The 22584-nt window shown below is 40.7% G+C and overlaps 1 protein-coding gene across 1 annotated transcript in view; it reads left to right on the top strand.

Moving 5' to 3' along the window:
• Positions 1-381: 381 nt before the first annotated feature.
• Positions 382-22584, top strand: part of CERK (ceramide kinase) — a gene marked incomplete at both ends in the record, with an annotated part of 42746 nt that continues 20543 nt past the window's right edge. Inside the window, 6 exons of the mRNA XM_079536802.1 lie at positions 382-520; positions 10474-10587; positions 11681-11803; positions 14824-14949; positions 15347-15410; positions 20477-20622. Of these exons, the coding sequence (XP_079392928.1) occupies positions 382-520; positions 10474-10587; positions 11681-11803; positions 14824-14949; positions 15347-15410; positions 20477-20622 (712 nt within the window). The remainder of the gene's footprint in view (positions 521-10473; positions 10588-11680; positions 11804-14823; positions 14950-15346; positions 15411-20476; positions 20623-22584) is intronic.

The raw sequence follows: 22584 nt of genomic DNA on the forward strand, positions 1-22584 counted from the left end.
TCACCCTTTCATTGCTTCACTGTCGCTTTGAGAGGTATTTGATCCTCCCACAGGAAGCACAACAGCACTAAGAGCTCGGCAGCACCTGAACCCACTTCCCAGCGTCGAGGCCTCGCTGCCTCGCGCGGGCCGAGCAGAGCGGGACCGAGCCGGAATCGGGCGGCGCCGAGCCGAGCCGACCCCGCGGCCCACAGGCCCCGCCCCGCGCGGCGGAGGCCGACCCGGCGGCGCTGGCGTAGACGCTGACGCCGCGTCCCGCCTCGGGGCCAGGCCGGGTAGCGGCGGGCGAGGGGCGCCGTTAGCTGCCGGGTCGCCCCGCGGCGGTGGCCCGCCGCAGGCCATGCGGTAGCGGAACGCGCCGCGCCCGGGCTCTCGGCGGCCATGGAGCGGCTCCCGGGCGGCCGGCGGCTCCGGCTCGCGTCCTCGCTGGGGCTGGGGCAGCGCTGCTGGGAGGTGACCTTAGACGAGGAGCGGGGGCTGCTGGCCTGGCGCGACCCGCGTCCGCCGCGCCGCGGCGCCGGTGAGTGGAGCTGTGGGAGCGGAACGCTCCTGGGCCGCGGAGGGGAGGGGGCGGCGCGGAGCACCTGCCGGGCCGGGCCGCCCGCGTCGGGGCCAGCCCGAACTCGCAGGGGTCGGCAGAGCAGCGACTTCGGGGCGGCGTGACCCTGAGCGCGGCCGGGTCCCGCGGCTTCCTGCCCGCGCGGGGCGCTTTGTCGAGCCGAGCGATTCCCGCACGTGTCGGGGGCTTTCCCCTGTCAGGGGCCAGCCGGTGTAACCCGCAGCGTCTGGGGTTCAGAGTCCAGCCGCTGAAGGCAGATGGCGGTTTAAGGAAACGCGGCCCTTCGGAGTGTGGCAGGCAGCGGAGCCTCAGGGCCGCGCCGGGCCGCCCGGGGGCAGAGCAGCTCCGGGGCTGTCGGCTGTCGCGATGCGGAGCCTAGAGCTGTCCCAGGAGCCCGGCACGTGATGCGAGCGCTGCGAGCTGTTAAGGGAATGAGGCTCTGATAACAAAGGGAGGAACCCGACCTGCAGCTGGATGAGAAAACCTCCGGCTTGTTTAATTTCGCCCTATTGTTTCTTGTTCATACGTGGCAGCCTGCAGCTTTTGATGTTACATTTACGTTAATCACAGTAGGACGTGACGCACTCAGGGAACTTTAAAAGTGGCTTTATTTCATCCATGTGACTTTGATACTGCTAAAAAAACACTTCCATGCTGGGGCTGTTTTGTTTTTTCTCAAGTAGTTATACTTGAAGCAGTTTGCTTTCTGAAAGCCTCTATGGAACAAAAGGTTTAACCTGTGTGCATTCCAGTCCTGGGAGTATTTAATACAGACTATAATAGTCTATAATGTGCTAACAGAGTTGTTTATAGAATTCCCATTTGTGCGGTTTCAGTAGGACTGACTTTAAAAACTGCAGATGGGAGAGTTTACTGCCAAAACGATGTGACAGAATTGTAGGATGACTTCTGAAAATACCTGTGTACCAATGGCCTCAAGTTTTTTGCTATTTTTTTAGGTGGCATTTTATCACATTGTTTGACCTCTTGGTTTTTATAGAATTGTTACTCCCATTATTCTTACGTCCCTACTAGCATGGGAACATCAGGAAATGTTTCATGTACTCCTTCTTTTCACAGCAGCTGCTGTTGTGTGGATAACTGCTGTCATCTTCACTTTAGAGATGGAGGAACTGAGACAGAGAAAGAGAGGAACTAAATGAGCGATAGAAGGGTTGACTAGAAGGTTGTTGTGGAAAGGTGAGGTGTAGATATCTCCAGTCCCAGGCAAGTTCCCAAACTTGACTACTAAAATAGTCTTCCCTTACCACATACTTTATTTAAATATTTTCCTGTTGTTTTCTTTTTAAATCAGAATTTCTTAATTATTTGTGATGTTCAAAGAAAGAAGAGGCAAAGAAGAGGACTGTATGAATTTGTTGTTGCAGTTTACATGACTGCAACTTGGCCATGGTTTGAATACGTTTTTTGAATATGTACTCTTCATAATGATAACATCAAACCCATACTTTGTTGTTGTCCTCTTGCTATTGGGCGTATGCAGTTTGACTTAGTCTAGGTTTTTATCAGCAATATAGCTGGGTAGGGTAGTTTGATACTTTAGGTGTGCAACTAAATGAACTTAAAACTGCAAAGACAAATCTGCTGAGTTAAATGATATAAAAGGAGGTAAGAGGAACTTACCTGAAATACGGAGTTTCAAAGCCTTTTGGGGACAATTGCTCCCACTAGGTGAAGTGGCCCCTCCTTTGTAGAAAATTTTGTTGAATTCTGTGAAGTCCTTCTAAAAATCCTTTTCTGAACTTCTTGGTTGACTGATAAGCTACAGCAAGTTCAATGGCAGCTCCTTTCTACTTTACGATAACTTGCTTTAGACTATACATGCCCAACCTACCATTTGATGGTTTTGTTTCTTTTGTTAATGTTTTAATAAAAAATAAAAAGTTTAGTTACGTGCATTAATTATATTACATATTTTATATGCAGCAAGAGATAATTGTTCTTTACTCAATGCGGCCCAAGCAAGCCAAAATATTGGACACCCATGCTTTACACCATGAAAGAATGCCATGGAGCTTTAAAGCTCTATTATTATACCTCTGAAGTTTACAGGTGTTTACAAGCAAGTTTTCTTGTTTATTCTGCTGAGCCAAGCCAAATATGAGCCTGTCCTGAAGCCATTTCGAGGGCGCATGTCAGAATCCTGGAAGTGGTAGAGGCTGAGTGGGACATAATAAACAAGGCCCTTTTTGGGGTGGTTTCTGAAGCGGTACTCAGCTGGAGATTGTTTAGGTGGCAAGCCTGGTTAGTGAGTGTGGCTGCTCTCCTGTTCTTACTGGACTTTGAGATATGTAGAATCAGAGGAGGAAAGAGAAAGTGGGAGAAGAAATAGAAATGCTTAAGTGTTCTGGAAGCACAGCTGTAATGGATGTAGAGAAAATACAATAAATGATGTAACTTCTCTGCTTAAAGCTCTGATTCATTTGTGTGTTTTCTGAGCTTGTGCTTCAGATGGCAGTTTTATATTACTGCCATCTTTCTGTTTTTCAGCTTTAAGACCTGGGATGGCTCATTGTGTTCCCTGCAATTATATTGGAAACATGAGCATCGTACATGATGGTATAAATAAGTTTTGTAACATGGAAGGTGGTTAGTTAGAAGCATATAATTTCAGAGGTGTAGCTTGACCAAGATTGGTATCTTTCCTCCATTTAGCGTTTAACTACGTGAGTACTGTACAGAATGCCTAAATAGAGACTTAATTATATAGTAGAAGCATTCTCTATTTTTGTTGTTGAGTAGGTAGTCATTGCAGTGAAACAATCTTTAAAAATATCAAATCAGAGCTGCCTGTATTCTGTTTATTGGCTTGCACTTAGTTGTGCAAATTAAAGTGGTTTGGTACATATTTTCTCAAAGTCTTCAGACTTTTACAGGTAAGGAACTAGTGCTATTAGTTAGAGGTACTGTGGAAGTACTGAAATAAGCATCTCTTCCTTACTACATCCAAATTCAGGATCATATAGGAAGCAACAGAGACTGTTGTGTTTAGGGAAAGTGTAGTTCTGTAAAATATGGGAACATCCACTGGTTTTGCATCTTTGCACAACGAAAATATTAAAAAAAAAAAAAAAAAAAGCACTGTTAAAATGCCACTTGTGAAGGAATAAATATTAATTCAGCAATATTACTTCTAATTCTGTCACTGAGAAGGTGATAATGAAAACATAACTTGCTTATTCAGGCTGTGGTATGTTTTTATATCCTTAACTCTTTGGTACTGTTGACTTTCCCTCGTCCTACTGGACCTTATTTAGCAGTATCGTATTTTCAAAAGCTCTCTTCAGTGCTGAGGTTCCCATTTCCTGTTCTCTGGTTGGATTTGTATGAACTCAGAGTGAAACCTTTATCTGAATTTCTTCAAACGCTTCTCATTCACTTCTAGCTATACACCTTTTTTCCTAGGCATCTCTTCAAGTACACTGGAGAACGTTCTTTTTCAACCTTGAAACACTTGTACATGAGATTGAGTTGTAAATCATAAGTAGCTTATGCAAAGCTGCATTGTTCAGTTGTTCTCTATTGTTATGTTATTTCCTTGTGTTGATGGCACGTTCTGTTTTTCAAGAAACATGATAAAACTTTATGTGCAAAATTCTGTAGGTTATGTACTGTGTGTGTGTACTTAATGGAATTTGTAAGTCTTGGCTAAGACAGGACCGCGCCTGGTTCTAAGGCGTTATAAACACAGAATGAGATTGTTCTGTCACTTTCCTGTTCTGGTGGTTGTTGTTGTTATTGTAAAGTACATGCAAGAGGGCTATAATCAAACTAGGCACTGGACTGTGTACTTTTGTTTGTTGTGTGCTCTTAACCTTCTTTTTTTGTTCTTCAAAATTCTGTTCCCTCAGCCTGTTTTTTTCCTGCTTTCTCCTTAAAACAACCCCTTGAGGAAGCCTCAGGGCAAGCGTTAACAAGACCAGTGCCATTCTGGCGGTGTGGATTGTAGAGAACACTGAGTTGAATAAACACAGTACAGAAACGAAGGAGGTGGGCTTGCTTGGCACCAAGGTCTGTTCAGCACCTGCACTGTGCTGATGCATCCCTCATCAAGGCGGCCTTCCTTCAGTTGTTTGCAGGTGGCATGGGGCTGGCAAGGGAATCTGATCCATACTTATGTCTTGGTGGTTCCACTGGCTGTGTTGAGCTGGTAGGATATGGGGAGTAATAACCCAGGCAGTTGCTTCTTCCGTGGAACATGCATTATTCAAATATAGATGAATGGTTAATTAACCAGTACATGTTTTTCTACATGTACCTGGTTGCTTTGCTGTTGTTTTGATTGTCTGCTTATTGTATTTTCTTTTAGTTTTTCCTTAGGGGGAAAACATGCAACTTGTTAAGTAGCTTCTTGTTTTAGCAGTGAAATATGCTAGTCACAACTTTCTTGTGTTGTTTTTTTTTTTTTTTTTTTTTTACTTCTGGTAATTATGCTTTGTACCCTTACGTAGAATTTTCACTTATCCTGGTCTTTATTAGATACTACTTTTTGTAGTATGTAATCAATATAATTTAACATGCCTTCTGATGGAGAGCTTTCTTACTATTTTCTAGCCTCCAGCTGAAGGGAAGTTTAAACTTAGGACCAAAAAAAAAACCAACCCTTAGTGTTTGTGCTGTCTGTAACAGGAAGCTGGTTTTCAGAGTGACTGAAAAAACGTCTTTTGTTTTTAGTCCTTAATATTTTTTAAGTCAGGGAAGTAGTCATATTGGTAAAACTGAATGCCAGTGTACTTATGGGGTTGAGCTGATTATTTAACAGAAAACTAAATGTTGTAATCACAGTTGGTTTTTATCTTTTGGCACGCTGAGCTAGTGCATTTCATAGAGAATTTGGCCTGTGGAACACATGGTTGGCAGTGATAAATGAACAAATCTTGACTTGGGTTCTGAGCAGGTTTGCTTGCGAAGTGTTCTTTGGGAGTTGCAAACAGAGATGATATACTAAAAACCCATTCCTACAGAGAAAATGTGCTTAGTGGCCTTTAGTTCCTTTATTCAGAAGGCAATCTCAGTTAGTGTTTACCTTGTGGTGTGCTTTTTCTTCTTTCTTAATGTGGGGAAAAGTAGTAGGCATTTAACACTGGTGTCATTTTGGTGATACCTCAGTTTGCACTGACTCAGAATGAGCAATGAGTGGCACAGCCATCGTATTGGGAAGATTGTTGATTGGATTATCTTTTTTTCTTTGTTATTTGCCATGTCTCTACATTCAGCTGCTCTGGCTTTATTGTGTTTTGTATGCTAGAGATTGAACAAGGTGAGACATGAAAACATGAACTTGTGAGGTTGTTTGAGTTTAAGCTTAAGAAATTTGACCTGTACTTCAGCGTTTTTGCACTTGAGATTCAGTCTCTTGAATCGAGATAGAAAGGTTGAAAGAAGCGTGTTATTTCACGTGGAATTTTGCTTAGGTAGATAGTGAGGAGGACAAGGGGAAATGATTTCAAACTAGAAGAAGAGAGATGTAGATTAGATGTTGGAGAGCGTTTTCTCTGACGGGGCAGTGAGGCCCTTGCACAGCTGCCCAGAGTAGCTGTGGGTGCCCCATCCTTGGAGCAGCTCAAGGCAGGGTCGGATGGGGCCCGGTGCAGCCTGAGTTGATGGGGAGCAGCCCTGCCTGTGGAAGAGGAGTTGGAACTGCATGGTCTTTAAGGTTCCTTCCAAATGAAGCTATTCTATGATTTTGTAACACTAAGTTATATAGTGATAGAATTATATGTCTTCTTTTTGGTACAAAGGGACGTAGGAGTCCTGGTAGGTGCCAAGTTGAACACAAGGCTGCAGTGTGCCCTTGCTGCTGAGGAGGCTAATGGTGTTCTTGGCTGCGTTAGGCAAAGTACAGTAGCAGATTGAGGAGATCATCCTTTCTCTGTGCTCAGAATTGGTGAGGCCACGCTTGGTATGCTGTGCCTAGTACATGGATGTACTGGAAAGTCCAACACAGGGCCGCCAAGGTGACGTGGGACCTGGAGAGCCTGTCCTTTGAGGGGAGAGGCTGAGAAAGCTGGGCTTGGCCAGTGTGGAGAAAAGGAGTCTCGCAGGGATTTCATCAATGTCTATAAATACCTGAGGAGAAGGTGCGAAGAAAATGGAGCCAGGCTTTTTTTGGTAGAGGCCTGGTGCCAGGACAAGAGGCCATGGGCACAAACTGGAACATAGGAGGTGCTGTCTAAACATGAGGCAGCACTTCAGCGCTGTGTGGGTGGCTGAGCACTGGCACAGCTGCCCAGGGCTGTGTAGTCTCCTCCTTGGAGATCTCCAGAAGCTGCCTGGCTGTGGCCCTTGGCACTCTGCTCTGGGGGTCCCTGCTGGGGTGGGTTTGGGCAGAGGAACGCAGAGGGCACTGCCAGCCTCAGCCATGCTGTGATTTGTACTGATATAAATTCTTGAGCTCTATTCAAACACAAAAGCTTAGTTTTCGTAAGTAGGGAATTTCTGAATAACATGTTTGTATGTGAGAGAGCTTTGCATCTTTCTGGCCCTCTACAACTGCTGTATTAAGGAGTGTGTGCTTTTGACTATACTGGAGATTGGTGAATTCTGTCAGAGCAGTGGAGCTGCTGAAGGGCATTATTGACATAGCTGGTGTTTATAGAAGTTTCTGAAAGATTCTCTCTGATTCCACAGGTTCACAGAGGGGAGGTGAGATCAGGCTAGTTTGTTGTTGTTGTTCTGGTTTTTTTTTGTTTGTTTTTCTCCCTCATGTTTTTGTTCAGTAATGTGTTTTTCAGGGATACGTAATTCTTCTGCACATATTAAACTGAAGTACTTATTCTAAGTGGGTTTTTCTCTTGCCACACCTGTGAAGAGATTTGCTAGAAAAGCAGGACTTCCACAGTCGTTCTCAGAAGGAGAATATATCTGAAGATCAAGGAGAGCTTAGTAGAGCTGATTTCAGGGTCCAAAGTTGTTAATATAAGTTAGGTATTTTGTACTAAAATGCATGCTCCAAATAAATGCTTCCTGTCATGCTGATTTGGAAGTGGTTTTCATAGGACCATGGAATCTTAGAATTGCTCAGGTTGGAAAAGAGCTTAAAGATCATCAAGTCCAACCTCAACCTAACCATACTATCCTAACTCCCCACTAATAAATCATGTCCCTGAGTGCCACATCCAAACTGTTTTTAAATGCATCCAGGGATGGTGACTCAACCAGTTCCCCGAGGAGCCTATTTCCGTGCTTAACAACCCTTTCTGTAAAGTTCTTCCTGATATCCAACCTAAACCTTCCCTGGTGCAACTTAAGGCCATTTCCCCTCATCTTGCCACCAGTGAGAAGAGACCAACACCACTCTCACTGCCATCACCTTTCAGGTATTTGAAGAGAGCAGTAAGGTCTTCCTTCAGCTTCCTTTTCCCCAGACTAAACAACCTCATTCCTTCAGTCGCTCCTTGCAGGGTGTATTCTCCTAGCTCTTCCGAAGAGCGTCTCTTGATCTGTTTGCTATTTGTGTGTTTGGCAAGCTTTCACTTTTTCCTTTTTTTTTTTTTTTTTTTTAAATACAGAAAATGCCTAATAGAACAATAACTTCTGTTGCTACTCCTATCATAGAAGCTAAACATTATCCAGTATATCATGCTTGCGTAATTTCTGGCTGTCAATAGAGTATGACAGCATACAACAATTGAGAAGAGCTGCTGACAGAAGGAGGAAAAAAAAGCAACTCAATTAGTAGCAAATGAGCTGTTGTCACCACTGTGAAGAGGTCATGAAGAATCTTTCATTTTACATTCTTTACTGTCAACATGGCACTTCTTCAAATTAGCAAGAATTATAGGAAATGTAGAGTACAGTAACAAAACTATTGCTCCTTTTTGTCTAATATCTCTTACTTTCTCATATAGCAATATATAGATATTATAATTCTCTTACAGCTACATATTATTTATGAGTTGCAGATGACACCAAGCCGGCAGGAAATGTCAATCTGCTTGAGGGTAGGGAGGGTCTGCAGTGATCTGGAAAGGCTGGATTGAGGCCAATGAGATGAAGTTCAACAAGATCAAGTGCCAGGTTCTGCACTTTGGCCACAACAACCCCAAACAACACTACAGGCTTGGGACAGAGTGGCTGGAAGACTGTGTGGAAGAAATGGACCTGAAGGTGTGGTTGATGCTTGGCTGAACATGAGCCAGCAGTGTGCCTAGGTGACTAAGAAGGCCAAAGGCATCCTGGCTTGTATCAGAAATGGTGTTGCCAGCAGGAACAGGGAAGTGATCATCCCTCTGTACTCAGCTCTAGTGAGGTTGCAGCTTGAATACTGTGTTCAGTTTTGGGCCCCTCACTACAGGAAAGACACCAAGGCTCTGGAGTGTGTCCAGAGAAGGGCAGTTGAGCTGTGAGGAGTCTGGAACACAAGCCTTAAGAACAGCTGGGGTAATTGGGATTATTTAGTCTGGAGAAGAAGACGCTCAGGGTGACTTTATAGCTCTCTCCAACTACCTGAAGGGAGGCTATGGTGATGTGGGGGTCAGCGTCTTCTCCCATGTAACTTGCAGTAGGCCTCAAGTTGCAACAGGGGTGATTCAGGTTGGATGTTTTCTTAACATATCGAAAAAAGTGGTCAGATGCTGGTACAGGCAGCTGGGGAGGTGATGGTGCCACTGTCCCTGGAACTGCTCAAGAAACATTTAGATGTGGCACTAAGGAACATGGTTTAGTGTGGAATATTGGTGATAAGTGAGCAGTTTGACTGGATGATCTTGGTGGTCTTTTCCAACCTTAGTGATTCTATGTTTCTGTATACATTTGTGTGCGTGCTGCTTGCTTGTACATAAATACACCGAATTTTCAGTTCCATTTCAGTTTTTGTTGTTGTTGTTGTTGTTGTTGTTGTTTTTTGTTTTTTTTTTAAGTCAAGATAAAGGCTTGGTAGTTTGAAAGTGCTAATGAAAATGAGACTAACTTCTCTGTTTGACAGGACTCATGAAGACTGAGAATGTGTTGAGAGCGTCAGAGAGGGGGGAAAATGTTGTGGGTGGAGAAAATTATTTCATAATGTAAGAAAAAGAGGTCTTTAGAAGCACTGTCTTTCAGAATTAATGTTGATGAAAGGGAAATACATTTAGCAGTACATAAACATAACATTTAGAATTTGCTTCTTAGGAGATCTGAAAGTTTTAAAGTCTATTGGGATTTTAAAATGTAAGAATTCATATAAATGCCCTTCTTTTGTAAGCTGTCTACTTACTGGAGAGTGGCAAATAGCCTTTGTAGTCTTTGCCACTAGATTGTTGCATGTCCTTTGAAATAACCTGTGCTATTCATTGACACATATCTGGGTTAGGGGTCATTGGAGGGGCAGTTTCTTTGCTCTGAAAGCAGCATTACTGGATTTTTGGCTTCATGTGAAAAACGTTTTTATGCTCAGAATATCTACCTTTCACAGAAATTGTAGTCATTTTAAATATTAATGAAGGTAATGCATAGGTGATTATGGATGGTGTGCTTGGAGTAAATGCAAGAGGAAATTGGAAATATTCAGCAGATTTCTACTTACATTCTTAACTGTGTTTAAGAATGAGTTGCTTTAAATGTATTGCTGTTACTTGGATACTGTTATTATCCAAGTTGAAGGAGGGAAGATTTAGTTTGGATGTTAGGGGGAAGTTCTTTACAAGGAGAGTGGTTAGGCCCTGGAACGGGCTGCCCAGGGAGGTTGTGGATGCCCCGTCCTTGGACGTGTTCAAGGCCAGGTTGGACGGGGTCCTGGGCAACCTGATCTAAATGTGTATGTTTGGTGGCCCTGCTAGGCAGGGGGGTTGGAACTACATGATCCTTGAGGTCCCTTCCAACCCGGGTGATTCTGTGATACTGTATCGTGTATAGAAATAATCATTCTGGTGCTGTTTTAAGATGTACATGTGTAAAACCTTGTGTTCATACAGATAACTGTTTTGTACCAACCTCCGAGATCATTGCTGTAGAAGAAACTGAACTGAACAAGAAACAGCGTAGTACTGGCAAATGGCAAAAAATGGCAAAGCCCCATGCTTTCACAGGTAAGGCACATAGAGGCTCGGGAGGCACACAGTGATTATTTTGTTGGAGATATCATAGGGCAGACAGGAAAGGAATCTTCAGAATTAATATTATTTTTAACAGAAAAGATGTATATAAGATATCTTTCAGCATGCATTTATATTTTCTTTGAAAAATTAAACCCTTCTTTTAGGAACTCATGCCATTTGAGTTACGTCGTGAAGTGCTAGCTAATGTTGTATTTCTGCTGCTGGATGGATCTGCAGTAGAACAATTGCTTTATACTTCACTAGGAAGTCAGAAGGCTGAAAAAAATGACCCCTACATGTTTGGGTTTGTTTGTTTGTTTGTTTTCTTTTTAATTATCCCTAACTGTCAGAATGTGTGCATATAAATGTTGTTTGTGCTACTGACTGTGATTTTGAAGTGCCAAGAAATGTTCAGACTGTTTTGGGGAAACAGTGCTGCAAAGCAGGGACAAATGGGATTGCTCACATAACAAAGGTTGATCTTATAGAATGCTTTCTTCACATTCAGTCCTTCAGTATTACTGTTTGGTGATACTGTAGATGGAAAAGTAAGAACACTTATGTTCTCATCAACCTAGTTCAAAATACACAAGAAGATTTAAACTTTTTTTCTATTATTACAATTTTTTTTAAACTACTTTTTCTCAAGTTTCAGCTTTATGAAATTAAATTCACCCTGTTCTGTTGGTTACATGGGACCTGATACAAGTATATCCCAAACCCTTGTAAGCTTATGGCCGGTTATATCAGGTAGATAACGCAGGCTTGAATATAGCTTAAAAAATCAGTGTATGCTTAGTGAACTTGTGTACATCTTGTGTATCAGTTTATGGAGAATGAATTGCATTTGGTGGTTGAGTACCTGCTATGAGGTAAGGTGAGGACCTAGAGCGGATATTTTCACTTATTTTTGCAGTTTTACCTTTTATGCTTTGAGTCCTTTCATTTGCAGAAATGTGTACTGAGGGTTAATTACCGCTTCTTCAGAAAGGCAGATGTTTCCAAGGCGTGTTTGAAATGCATTTCCCATTTTGCAGAACAGTCTCATTGTGTTTCCCCTTATTTATGTATTTCTCTTTATTAGTTTATTATGTGAAAAAAGCCCGAAATCACCGCTGGCGGTGCAGAGATGTGACGTTTTGGTGTGCTGATGAGTACTTGTGTAACCAGTGGATACAGGCACTGAAAGAATTACTTGAAATGCAGAGTAAGTTCAACTGAAGCACCAACATTGACAGCACAATTTTATGAATGTGTGTCAATTAAGATTATTTTGAGATCTCTGATATCTTTTTGAGCTCTTGAGGCTAGCTTCTGCTTATGAAGTAAGTGAGGTGGGAATTGAAATGTCTCACTTCTCTTGTCATTACTTTGCATCATGCGTATTTTCTAAGCTGTACTAAATGTGTATTTTACTCTCAGTCAGGATTAAAATGTCTTGCACCTTTTCCCTGGATATAATTTTCTCTTTTTTGCAAAATAGAGACACATTGGAAACTTAGCAGAGATTTTAAAAGATTCTGAGAAGGAGCAAGTTTAAAATTGGAAATTTGAGGTACTCTGGAGATCCAAGGGCAAGTATTATAGTAATTGTTACACTTATGGGCGACTTTTTCCGCTTTGCGTATCCACTCTTTGTATTTACCAGTGTGTGAGGGCTGCTCCAAAAGTAATGTCTCCTATTTTATTATGTTGGCCCACAGTGCCATAGGCAGATGTTGGTGGCAGTAGAAGTTGAATCTCCCCACCAGCATCCTGTTACATGTTGTTGCTGTGTGGGAAATGGCAGCAGAGGGGCAGTCTGACAAAATGACATCTGACATCGAAGTGCATATGAAGCAAAGGTGTGTCAAGGAATTCCTCTGTGCAAAAAAAAAAAAAGACCCACCTGCTGACATTCATCTGCACTTGCTGACCATTTGCGGAGACTGACAAGTAGATGTGAGCACAGTGAAGCAGAGGGTGGTGTGTGTCAGCAGTGGTGATTGTGCCTGACCAATGTGCTGGCCTTCCATGATGGAGTGACGGCTTTGGTGGATGGGGGAAGGGCGGTGGATGTCATCTGCCTGGACTTCTGCAAAGCCTTTGACATGATTCCTCACCACATCCTTCTCTCTAAATTGGAGAGGTGTGGATTTGAAGGATGGACTGTTAGATGGATTAGGAATTGGCTGGCTGGATGCAGCTAGAGGGTTGTGTTCAGTGGTTCGGTGTCAGGGAGGAGGCCCGTCGCAAGAGGCATCCCTCGGGTCGGTTTTGGGACCAGTGCTCTTCAACATCTTCAGCAGCGACGCAGACAATGGCATCGAGTGCACCCTCAGCAAGTCTGCAGATGACACCAAGCTGAGCGGTGCAGTCGATACATTGGAAGGAAGGGAAGCCATCCAGAGAGACCTGGACAGGCCGGAGAAGTGGGCCCGTGAAAACCTAATGAGGTTCAACAAGGCCAAGTGCAGGGTGCAGTAACTTCGGTCGGGGCAATCCCAGGTATTTATACAGACTGGGGGATGAGCCCCTTGAGAGCAGCCCTGCGGGGAAGGACTTAGGGATCCTGGTGGACGAGAAGCTGGACATAAACCAACAGTTGCCTGGAAGGCCAACTGTGTTCTGGGCTGCATTAAAAAAGGGGTGGGCAGCAGGGAGAGGGATGTGATCATCCCCCTCTACTCGGCTGTTGTGAGGCCCCACCTGCAGTACTGCGTGCAGGCCTGGGGCCCCCAGTACAAGAAGGATGCAGAGAATGAGTCCAGAGGAGGGCAACTAAGATGATCAGAAGGCTGGAGCATCTCTCCTGTGAGGAAAGGTTGAAGGAACTGGGCTTGTTTAGCTTAGAGAAAAGAAGGCTCTGCAGAGACCTCTTTGTGGCCTTCCAGTGCTTGAAGGGAGCATATAAGCAGGAGAGGGAGCAGGGTTGGGGTGTCCACGAGGGTGGACAGGACAAGGGGGAATGGTTTTCAACTGAGACGGGAGGTTTACGTTAGGTATTAGTAGGAAGTTTTTCACACAGAGAGTGGTGACGCACTGGAACAGGTTGCCCAAGGGAGGTTGTGGATGCCCCATCCCTGGAGGCATTCAAGGCCAGGCTGGATGTGGCTCTGGGCAGCCTGGTCTGGTGGTTGGCAACCCTGCACATAGCAGGGGGATTGAAACTAGGTGATCATTGTGGTCCTTTTCAACTCAGGCCATTCTGTGATTCTGCATGGGCATGCAGATTTTTGAGTGTGACATACATGCTCTTGTTTGTCAGTGATGAAAATGCATAGTTAATGGTGGTTCCTGCATTGAAAAAGTGTTCTGTAGGTGAGAATTTGCTCTACCGAATAGTGTTATTGTGCTCCTTATATCTGTTCTAATAAATACATAGGAGGCATTACTTTCAGGATAATATACTTACCTTTTGTGGAAAGAGTTCTGAGTAATAATTTCTGAAACTCTTGGGCATTTACTTTATGGAAGGCTAGGTATAGTTTACAAGGAATTACCTGTGTTGATATCTGTCAGGAAATAGTAAGAAGGAAATAACTCCACAACAGAAGGCAAGCCAAGGGTAACAGTAGTACAGCCTCAGCTGTGTCTGAGCAGGATGAAGGATAGCAATAGGTCCTATCTACAGTCTAGACAACGCAAAGTGATGCTGACTATCCAGGGGGCCAGGCAGGAACAGCAGAGGGTGGGTGGAGGCAGGACTGGAGGAAGGATAACTACAGTATAGGTCTGAGTTCCATTTTGAAAGCCAAAGCCAGAGAAGAGACTGGAGACAGGTACAGCTAAAATATGATTCAGGTAAGGACTTAAGGCTCAGAGACCAAAAATAGATATTTAACAAAAAATGTTTGTTTGCATGGGCATTGAGTGTGTGCCTCTTACTACTGATTTTCTTTTCCATACGGTACGTGTGGGGCCTGACTTCCAATAAAGTTATTTAAGAAATGGATTTTATGTGCCTACTAAATTGGATCTGAGAGACATATGGCCTGGGCAGTTATCTCCAAATGTTTTTTCTATTGGTAACTTTCTTAAAAGGTGACATTCTCAGAAAAGATAGTGCTTTGGGCCTTTGGTAACTTTAAACCATCCAAACAAGTCTAGCTTTGTTTAGCTGGATTTATTATGTAAGTGTATTGACCTAATACTTGTTTATTCCATTAAAATAAAAATTTTGAACATATTTAGAATGTTGTCTGAGGAAGTGGAAATGTTCTAATAGATAACTGTGTTCTATACCAGAGTGTAGACCAAAGCAGTTGCTTGTGTATATTAATCCATATGGAGGAAAGCGACAAGGGAAGAGGATTTATGAACAGAAAGTTGCTCCACTTTTCAGTTTGGCTTCTATTTCTACTGATGTTGTCGGTGAGTAAAGAATGTTTTAGTACCTTGATAAACATTATATAGATTTTGAAGCATCTCTGTGTAGTTTAGTTCTTTCCTTTATTTATTTTTTTAAGTTTTGGTACTACTGAATTTCTCCATTTATTAAATACTTTTTCAGTTTTACTGTTTAAAAACAATTGTTCACTTGCACAGTTTTTAGTGAAATTTTTTTTTACATTTACCCTATTTTTCAATTCTTTCTTTGGCATAAAATTATTTGAAGCACGGCTTATGGGCAAGTTGATTTTATGTCATACTGGCAGTAGAGTTATCCTTATTAATAAATTAATAACAATTTTAACAAATGCATATACCTTTTTATAACAATATTTTGTAACATTAATTTTTAAGTGTGTATTTTTTCATTTCTTCATAGTAACTGAACATGCTAACCATGCTAAGGAGAACTTATTTGAAGTTAATATTAATAAATATGATGGGTAAGTAACTTCATTTGGTGTTGTGGTTTTTTTAAGTTAGCTGATATGTATGTGTTCTCGTCTCTAACTTAAAATAGCATTAATTGATGATGTGTTTTTTGCAACAAATCAAAGATCCAGGATGTGTTCTTCTCCACAGTAGGACGTGCACTTTTAGGAGTGTCAAAGGAAAACTGCACCGTTTCAGTAAACGTGTTCAAAACATAATATATTCAAATGAAATATAATGATGTTTGCATGAGGCTGTTGTGCAGATCAATGTAAGATTACTTTTGCTGGTCCAGAACCTGAGCGTTCTGTGGCAGCCTGGAAGGTATCATGAATTGTTTTGTAGTGCAGATGACTTTGACACATACATGAGTCCAAAAAATTGCTTTAGTGGCATCTTGACTATGTGTAAAACCACTCTTGTCAAGTGCAGATAACTGCCGGGTTATTCAGCTTTGTATTTTTCACCTGTATTTCTTCTGTTTGTGAAGTTACTGGTTCAGAAGAAGACCCAGCTGAACAGTAAAATTGCATTCTGTTATTATGTCTGCTATAGAAGCAAAATATTTTAGTAAATAAACTAGTCATTCTAGTTCTGTTTCATGACATGAAGTGAATTATGTAGTGATATAATAATGAAAATGTGTGCAGAACCTATGTAAATAAACTCATATCTACAGTATTTTAAAGTTATGTCTTCCTATGCTTGGAGGCAGGTGCTTTTAAGCTGGTAAATTACAAAAATAAAAAATCTCCTATCTCTTCAGAGTATTCTTGCAAATCTGTATGCATGGTTGTAAATCAAGTAAGTGCATAATGTTGGCAAATTGTTACAGTTAAAAACTACATTTGCAAATTGAGTTCCTTGACTTTAAAGCAAGATCCTAGACTTGCTTTAAAATGAACAGGTGTTTTTTGTTTTGTTTTTTTGTAGTACTGACAGTTTCCTCAATTTTGCAAACATTCAAAGAAAGTAACTTAAAAGTTAGTATTCTTAACTATTTCATTTGAATTAAGTATATGAAGTATATAATACTGAAGGTTGATGCGGTTTCAGTACAGAATGGGGAAGAAAATTAAGCGAGTCAATATGTAGAATTGGTTATTGTAAGAAGAGGTTCCCAAAATGGTAATCGTTCTGGCCTGCAGGGTCAGCAGCTACCTAAATAGTCTACTCTCATGTGAGATTTAGAATCTATAGCTGATCTTGTTAGTTTAAAGGGGAGGACTCCATCTCTACTGCAACATTATAGTCTTTATAGATTTAGTCTAGTAAAGTATTTAGTAGTTCAGCATGAAAGTTCTAACACTTTATATTGATGTAAATTACTATTGATGTGAACTATGTGTTGTTGCTAGCTGTGCATGTTTATGTTTCTCATTAAGTCCATTTACCATTTCATCAGAGAAGTAAAAGTGAATATTTTTTAGGAAGTACGGGAGAACAAGTTATTAAACAAATTTTGGGACTTCTAAGGAAAGAAGGAAGGCTATAAGTGATGTTGTAATATCAACTGTGAAGACAAGCAGAGGGAACCCTTGCTTCTCTGAAAAGATTGTTAACTCTCTGAGTTAAAAACAAACAAGCCAAAACCCACAAAAACAAACTACTGAATCTTACCATGCAGTGTATCTGTATTGAACTGTGATAGTTGCATGTTCTAAGTTTAGGAATAAGAGCAGAATCTGAAAGAATAAGATGTTGAGGTGTTTAGTTCCAGACAGAGGCGGTTCTACTATCTTGGGCTATGTAGCAAAATTAAAAGGAGAATGAGTCTTCCCTGTTCCAAAGTTAATCTCTAAATAGAATCTCCTCCTGGCAACTTGCTTTTACAGTGAATGTCACTGAGTGTAGTGGTACTTGAAACACTTTTTTCACATATTCGAACAATGCCTAGTGTGTACTTCAAGGATTTCTGAATCTCTCTTTGATAGTTCCACTTCAAATCTTGTGGTGGGGATTGCTTTTACTTTCTTTAATGTGATTGAGATAAAAAATTGCCCAAAGTAGCGCATGTTCTTGCAATCTCTTGACTCTTCCATTCCCAGACTAGGCCTCAATGGCAGCCTGGGAACTGCAGCCGTGTTTCTAAGCCTGGCTTTTGATCATTATGTACAAGTATGTTTCTGTAGTGAACAATGACATTAGGAAGCAATTCTTCTACTCATGCTACTTTTTAAACAGCAGATCATGCGGTTAACTGAAAACTAAAATAAATTAATAAATAAATCATCATGTAAATGTGTTTTTATCTTCGAGTTCAGTAGACTCTTCTCACATACAGGAAAAGCCTTTTTGGATTCCTGCATCCAATGGTTGTTCACCTGTCCTTGCAGATCACTTAATTTATTAAGTGACTTTTCCTTCATTGAGTGTTTAGATTCTTTATTCAGTCTCTTCAGATTCTCTATTTAGAAAAGATGTACTTGAATTTTTTGGAACTAGATAGAGATTCCTAATGATAATTGCTTCCTTGCCTTCTCAGTGTCTATGCTTAAACCTTTTATGTGTGTTTTCTGTTTGTTCTTCCCATCTCTTCTAATACAGATTTCCTGCAGTGAGTGTACTATTCTAATAGCTCAGTGGTAGTCTGGCTTCCCCTTGAAGATGATTACTTCAAGTACCATTCATGCATTAACACAGTACAGGTTCTTGTACGTTGTTATGTAGAACGTAACTGTTTTACACGCTGTAATACTGTGCAAATAATGACTGTGTGTGGAATGAACCTGATACGGGTAAGGATGATACTGGAACAAGCCCATGTAAAATTGTTTCATTTTTTTCTAGTTTTTGAATTAGTTCAGAGAGTTTGAGGTTGGAAGAGACCATAGATCATTTAAAAGTCGTTTGTCTCATGGGCTTGCTACTCATGTCCTTTAGCATATCTACGTGAGTCACTCTGAAAGTAATGCCTGCTATTTATTTCCATGGAAACTACAACAGCTACAAAGAGCACACTAACTGTCAGCTACAAAACACTGTTTTTCAACATGGTCACCATTATAATCTGTGTTTTCACCAGTAATGCCTGCATGGAAAAAAAAAAAAAAAAAAAAAAAAAACACAAACAAACAAACAAAAAAAAAAAAAACAAAAACAAGCTTCAAGGATGTCCCTAGTGTGGCTTGTTTTCACTGCTGTCACCACTGCTGAAACATATCACTCCACTCACTGTGCCAACATCCACTGTTTGTTCTCCACAAATAATCAGCAAGCATAGATGAATGTCAGTGGGTGTCATTTTCTACACACAGAAGAATTCAGTGACACACCTTTACTTCACATGCACTTCTGTGTCACACACCATTCTGTAAGACTGCTTCTCTGCTGCCATTTGTCACGCAGCTGCAAAACGTAGTGGTATATTGGGGGGAAGGTTCAAACCTATTGCCCTACCATCAACATCTGCTTTCTGAGGTCATGGGCCAGCACAACAAAATAGGGAACATTAATTTCAGATCAGTCCTTACTGTTTACTGATATCATCTTAACAAGTGAAGTGCTATTCCATTAGAAAAATAAATCCGAAATGGAAGAAGATCGCCAAGAAGGTCTCTGTTAGAGTAGTCCTCCATGGGTACCTTCATACGTGTGTCTCGCACATTGATGACCTGATGCTTGCAATGAGTTTGATCACGCTAATTTTGTGTATGTGATTTATTTCTTTTCAACTGTCAATATTTACCCTCGATAGGGATACAGGTTCATATTATTCTGTCATCACTAAGCCTGCACGTACTGTGTGTTACATAAAGAACACTACCAGCACGGCATAGACCTTAAATTCATGTGGAAACTTTTGCCTACTTCCTCTTAGAGGCTACTCAGAAAGATGAGACAGGTTTCTGAAGCTGAGAAGTAAAGTAGCTAAGTTTTGAAAAGATATTTTCATTATGAAAATGAAAAACAAAAATCCTTTTCTCCCTTCTCTCAGTCTCTTAGGTCTTGGCTTAGAGCTGGACAGTGTATTTATAAGACTATCTTCTCCATTCGTGAAATAAAAAATGACTGGTTTCTCAGGATTTCCTCATGCTGAAAAAACAGCAATAAGTAAATGTAAATCATCAGTTCTTAAATGTAAATCAGCTAACTTGTCCAGTGGGATATGTGCTCATTCTGCAATATCTGTTGCTGACTGTGGAAGAGTGTTAGTTTCTGCATTGGAAATAATTGCTGTGGAAAACAGAAAATATTCCGAATCATATATGCGTAACTTTTGATTCGTCTCATCTCTATTCAAAGTGTATTTGAACTGCAGTCTCTGGAACTCCAAAATCATAAACATTCTTTAACCAGAGTGGGCGTTTTATAAATGTGCATGAAATGTATACTGCTGTAAAACAGTTTTTTATTTCCTAGTATTTGCTTGGGTGTGAACTCTGCTGAGCTTTAACTTTTGAAGATCTGTGTAGCTGCGGTACCATCTCTGACTTGAATTAATTTTGTAAACCAAAGCTTTGCTTCTGGTAACATTTAGAGCTCCGCATTGTTACGAGTGGCTATTTAGATATACGTGACTTCTGTCTGTCTGGGCTAGCAGCATGGTCAAAAGAGCATGCAAGCATGTGCTTTTCTGTTTCTGACCTTCACGTAATGTGTGCCCCTATTAAATGTGCACTGTTAAATCACTTCTGTCTGCATCTATAAATACTAACTTTCCCTTTTTGTAATTTATAAATACTAACTTACCTTTTCCTTTTTTGTGTGAAAACCTAATTGCCATTTTGCTTACTTCAGAAGCTGTATGTACGGTCTTGTTCAATGTTTTCATTGTATTATTATTTTCCACTGATATCTGTCTGTCTGCATACAGCAATAGAGGATAGAGAGGGCTTTTTAGGTTGCATTCCAATATTTTTCAAGCATTGCAGAACTGTCTAGGTGCATTTATGGTTGTGTAGCTTGAATTTTTTTTCTGCGTTTTGTTTAATGCTAAGTTGATTGTGGGCTATTATAGTCTGTAGAAGTGGATGAGGAGAAGACAATTTTGATGTGCATTGCATGCCCTAAGTAGAACATTTGCCGTGTTGTTTATTGACTGTTAGTGTGCATTCTAATTTGTGTTTCCTGGCAGTGTTGTTTGTGTTGGTGGGGACGGCATGTTCAGTGAAGTGATGCATGGTCTCATTGGAAGAATGCAGAAGGACTCTGGCATAGACCAAAATAATCCCAAAGCACCGTTAGTCCAGTGCAATATAAGGATTGGCATAATTCCTGCTGGTAAGAAAGGGTTAACTTTCAGATTACTTCTTTGATTTCTACCTGAAATTTTTTCTTATTCATAACTTCTCAAAATTAGAGCTAAGCTTGAGAAACAAGCAATAGTATTACATAGAAGCACCAAAATGAAGTCTTATATGGGTAGTTCTAGAGAAATTTATTGTTTCTTCCTTTCTCTTTTAATTTATGTCTTATGTTAATACAAGATAAGATGTGATAGTAATGCTTTCGCTCATCTGAACACATTAATGAGTGAACTTTATTGAACAGAGACTTACCTGGAGAAAAATAGTTTCTGAGTTGCACGTGCTCCACAGGGTTAGTTAGAATTGCTGTGAGAGCCTCATGGTGTTCTGATAGCAGTTTGATTCTGTTTTGTTGTGTTGTCTGTTTTTTTTACCACCTTGGTTGCTATTACAGAAAGCATTCAGCAACTGTAGCTGAGGAACAAACAGTCCCCAGGTTCCAGACAGAGTTGCACTTTCTGCCCTGGCTATTTTTGAAGAGGTGCAAGGTGCTGTAACTTCACAGTTCAACCACATTTTCAGGCAATCCTGACTACTGTTGTTGAAAGGCATTTGTAAAAACTCTTCATTATTCACTTTTTTGATGGTAACTTCTTCATCGATCACAGTAAGCTTTGGATCAATTTTACTGTTAAATGAGTGGCCCATGTTATCTCACTCCTCCACTTTGCAGGATACATGCATGACACTGCCACCCAAAATTATATTCATTCTTGCAGCTGTTCAGTGGCATCTGCAATTTGAAGGACTGTATGAAAAGGCAATGCACTTTTCAGTGCCGTTGGTATGCTGTTCTCTTTTGCTTGCCAGACACTTGAGATTTGAATTAAAGAACTGAGATGCGAAATAAATATTACGAGCGTCTGACTAGAACTAAAACACAGACTTTATGAGAAAATTTAACATCAGCAATAAAAATACATCAGGTGAAATAGAATATTTCTACCCTCAAGCATTAGGTGACTTTTTTATGTGCCTCGTATCTTTGTGAAGAATGCATCTAAATCTAAATGTCTGCATTGTTGCTTGAAAGAAGGTTAACTTATATTAGCAGTACAGTCAGGATTAGTTACCTGCAGGTTGTAATGTGAATATAGCTTTATATTATTTCATTCCTGCTAGCTAACACGTTAAAAGTTCTGTGTGGGACTTACTATATATAGGCATACTCTGATCTTATTTGTTGAACCTTAGTATTAAAATCAGATGTAAATTAAAGCAGTAGAATGTGAAGTGCTCCACCCTTCATCTCCCTTACTTAGTTTTGCTTATTAGATAAGAGTTTTTGCTTACATGATTTGGTTTCAGAAAAATTTGGTTCTTGGTGATATTACTGACAGTAAGTAGACATTTAGGAAAAAAAAAAAGAGAACATTATTATTGAAAGCTATTTCTTTGCTCATGGGAAAAGGAAATGAACTAGAAGCATCATAAAACTGAAAGATAACCTTGCTTTTTCAGCAGTTTCTTCATGCGTTTTTTCCTGTTGCAACCGAAATGTATGAGCTTCACTGAGGATTTAGCATTGCTAACATGTATCAAGTTATTTTCTTCTCTGATGTGCTTTAGTGCTTTTGTGAATATTGTTGTGTTGTAGCTGTTTGCTGTTTGAATGCATACTATATGCTGTGTTGTTCCCAAACTAACTTGAGGTATGGCCTTGTAATCAGTGCTAAGGCTCAAACATTTTCAAGTCATTATTCTTTACAGTGGTGTATAAGGAAGCTTAAAGTTCTGTTAATTAGCTTTTGGATTTTAGAAGCACTGAAGATGATACTTGTCTTGATCTGTTTGTATCTTGTGCAATACTTAAAATGCTTTAGTTAATGAAAATACAAGAAGATTGTTATAGGAATTTGGTCTGTTTATCAAACTCATTGAACAAATCTTCACCCTTTCATAACATACATAGCTATTGTAGAGACCTGAAATTGTG

The sequence above is a fragment of the Tetrao urogallus genome (genome assembly GCF_951394365.1).
Source record: "Tetrao urogallus genome assembly, chromosome: 1".
NCBI lineage: Eukaryota > Metazoa > Chordata > Aves > Galliformes > Phasianidae > Tetrao > Tetrao urogallus.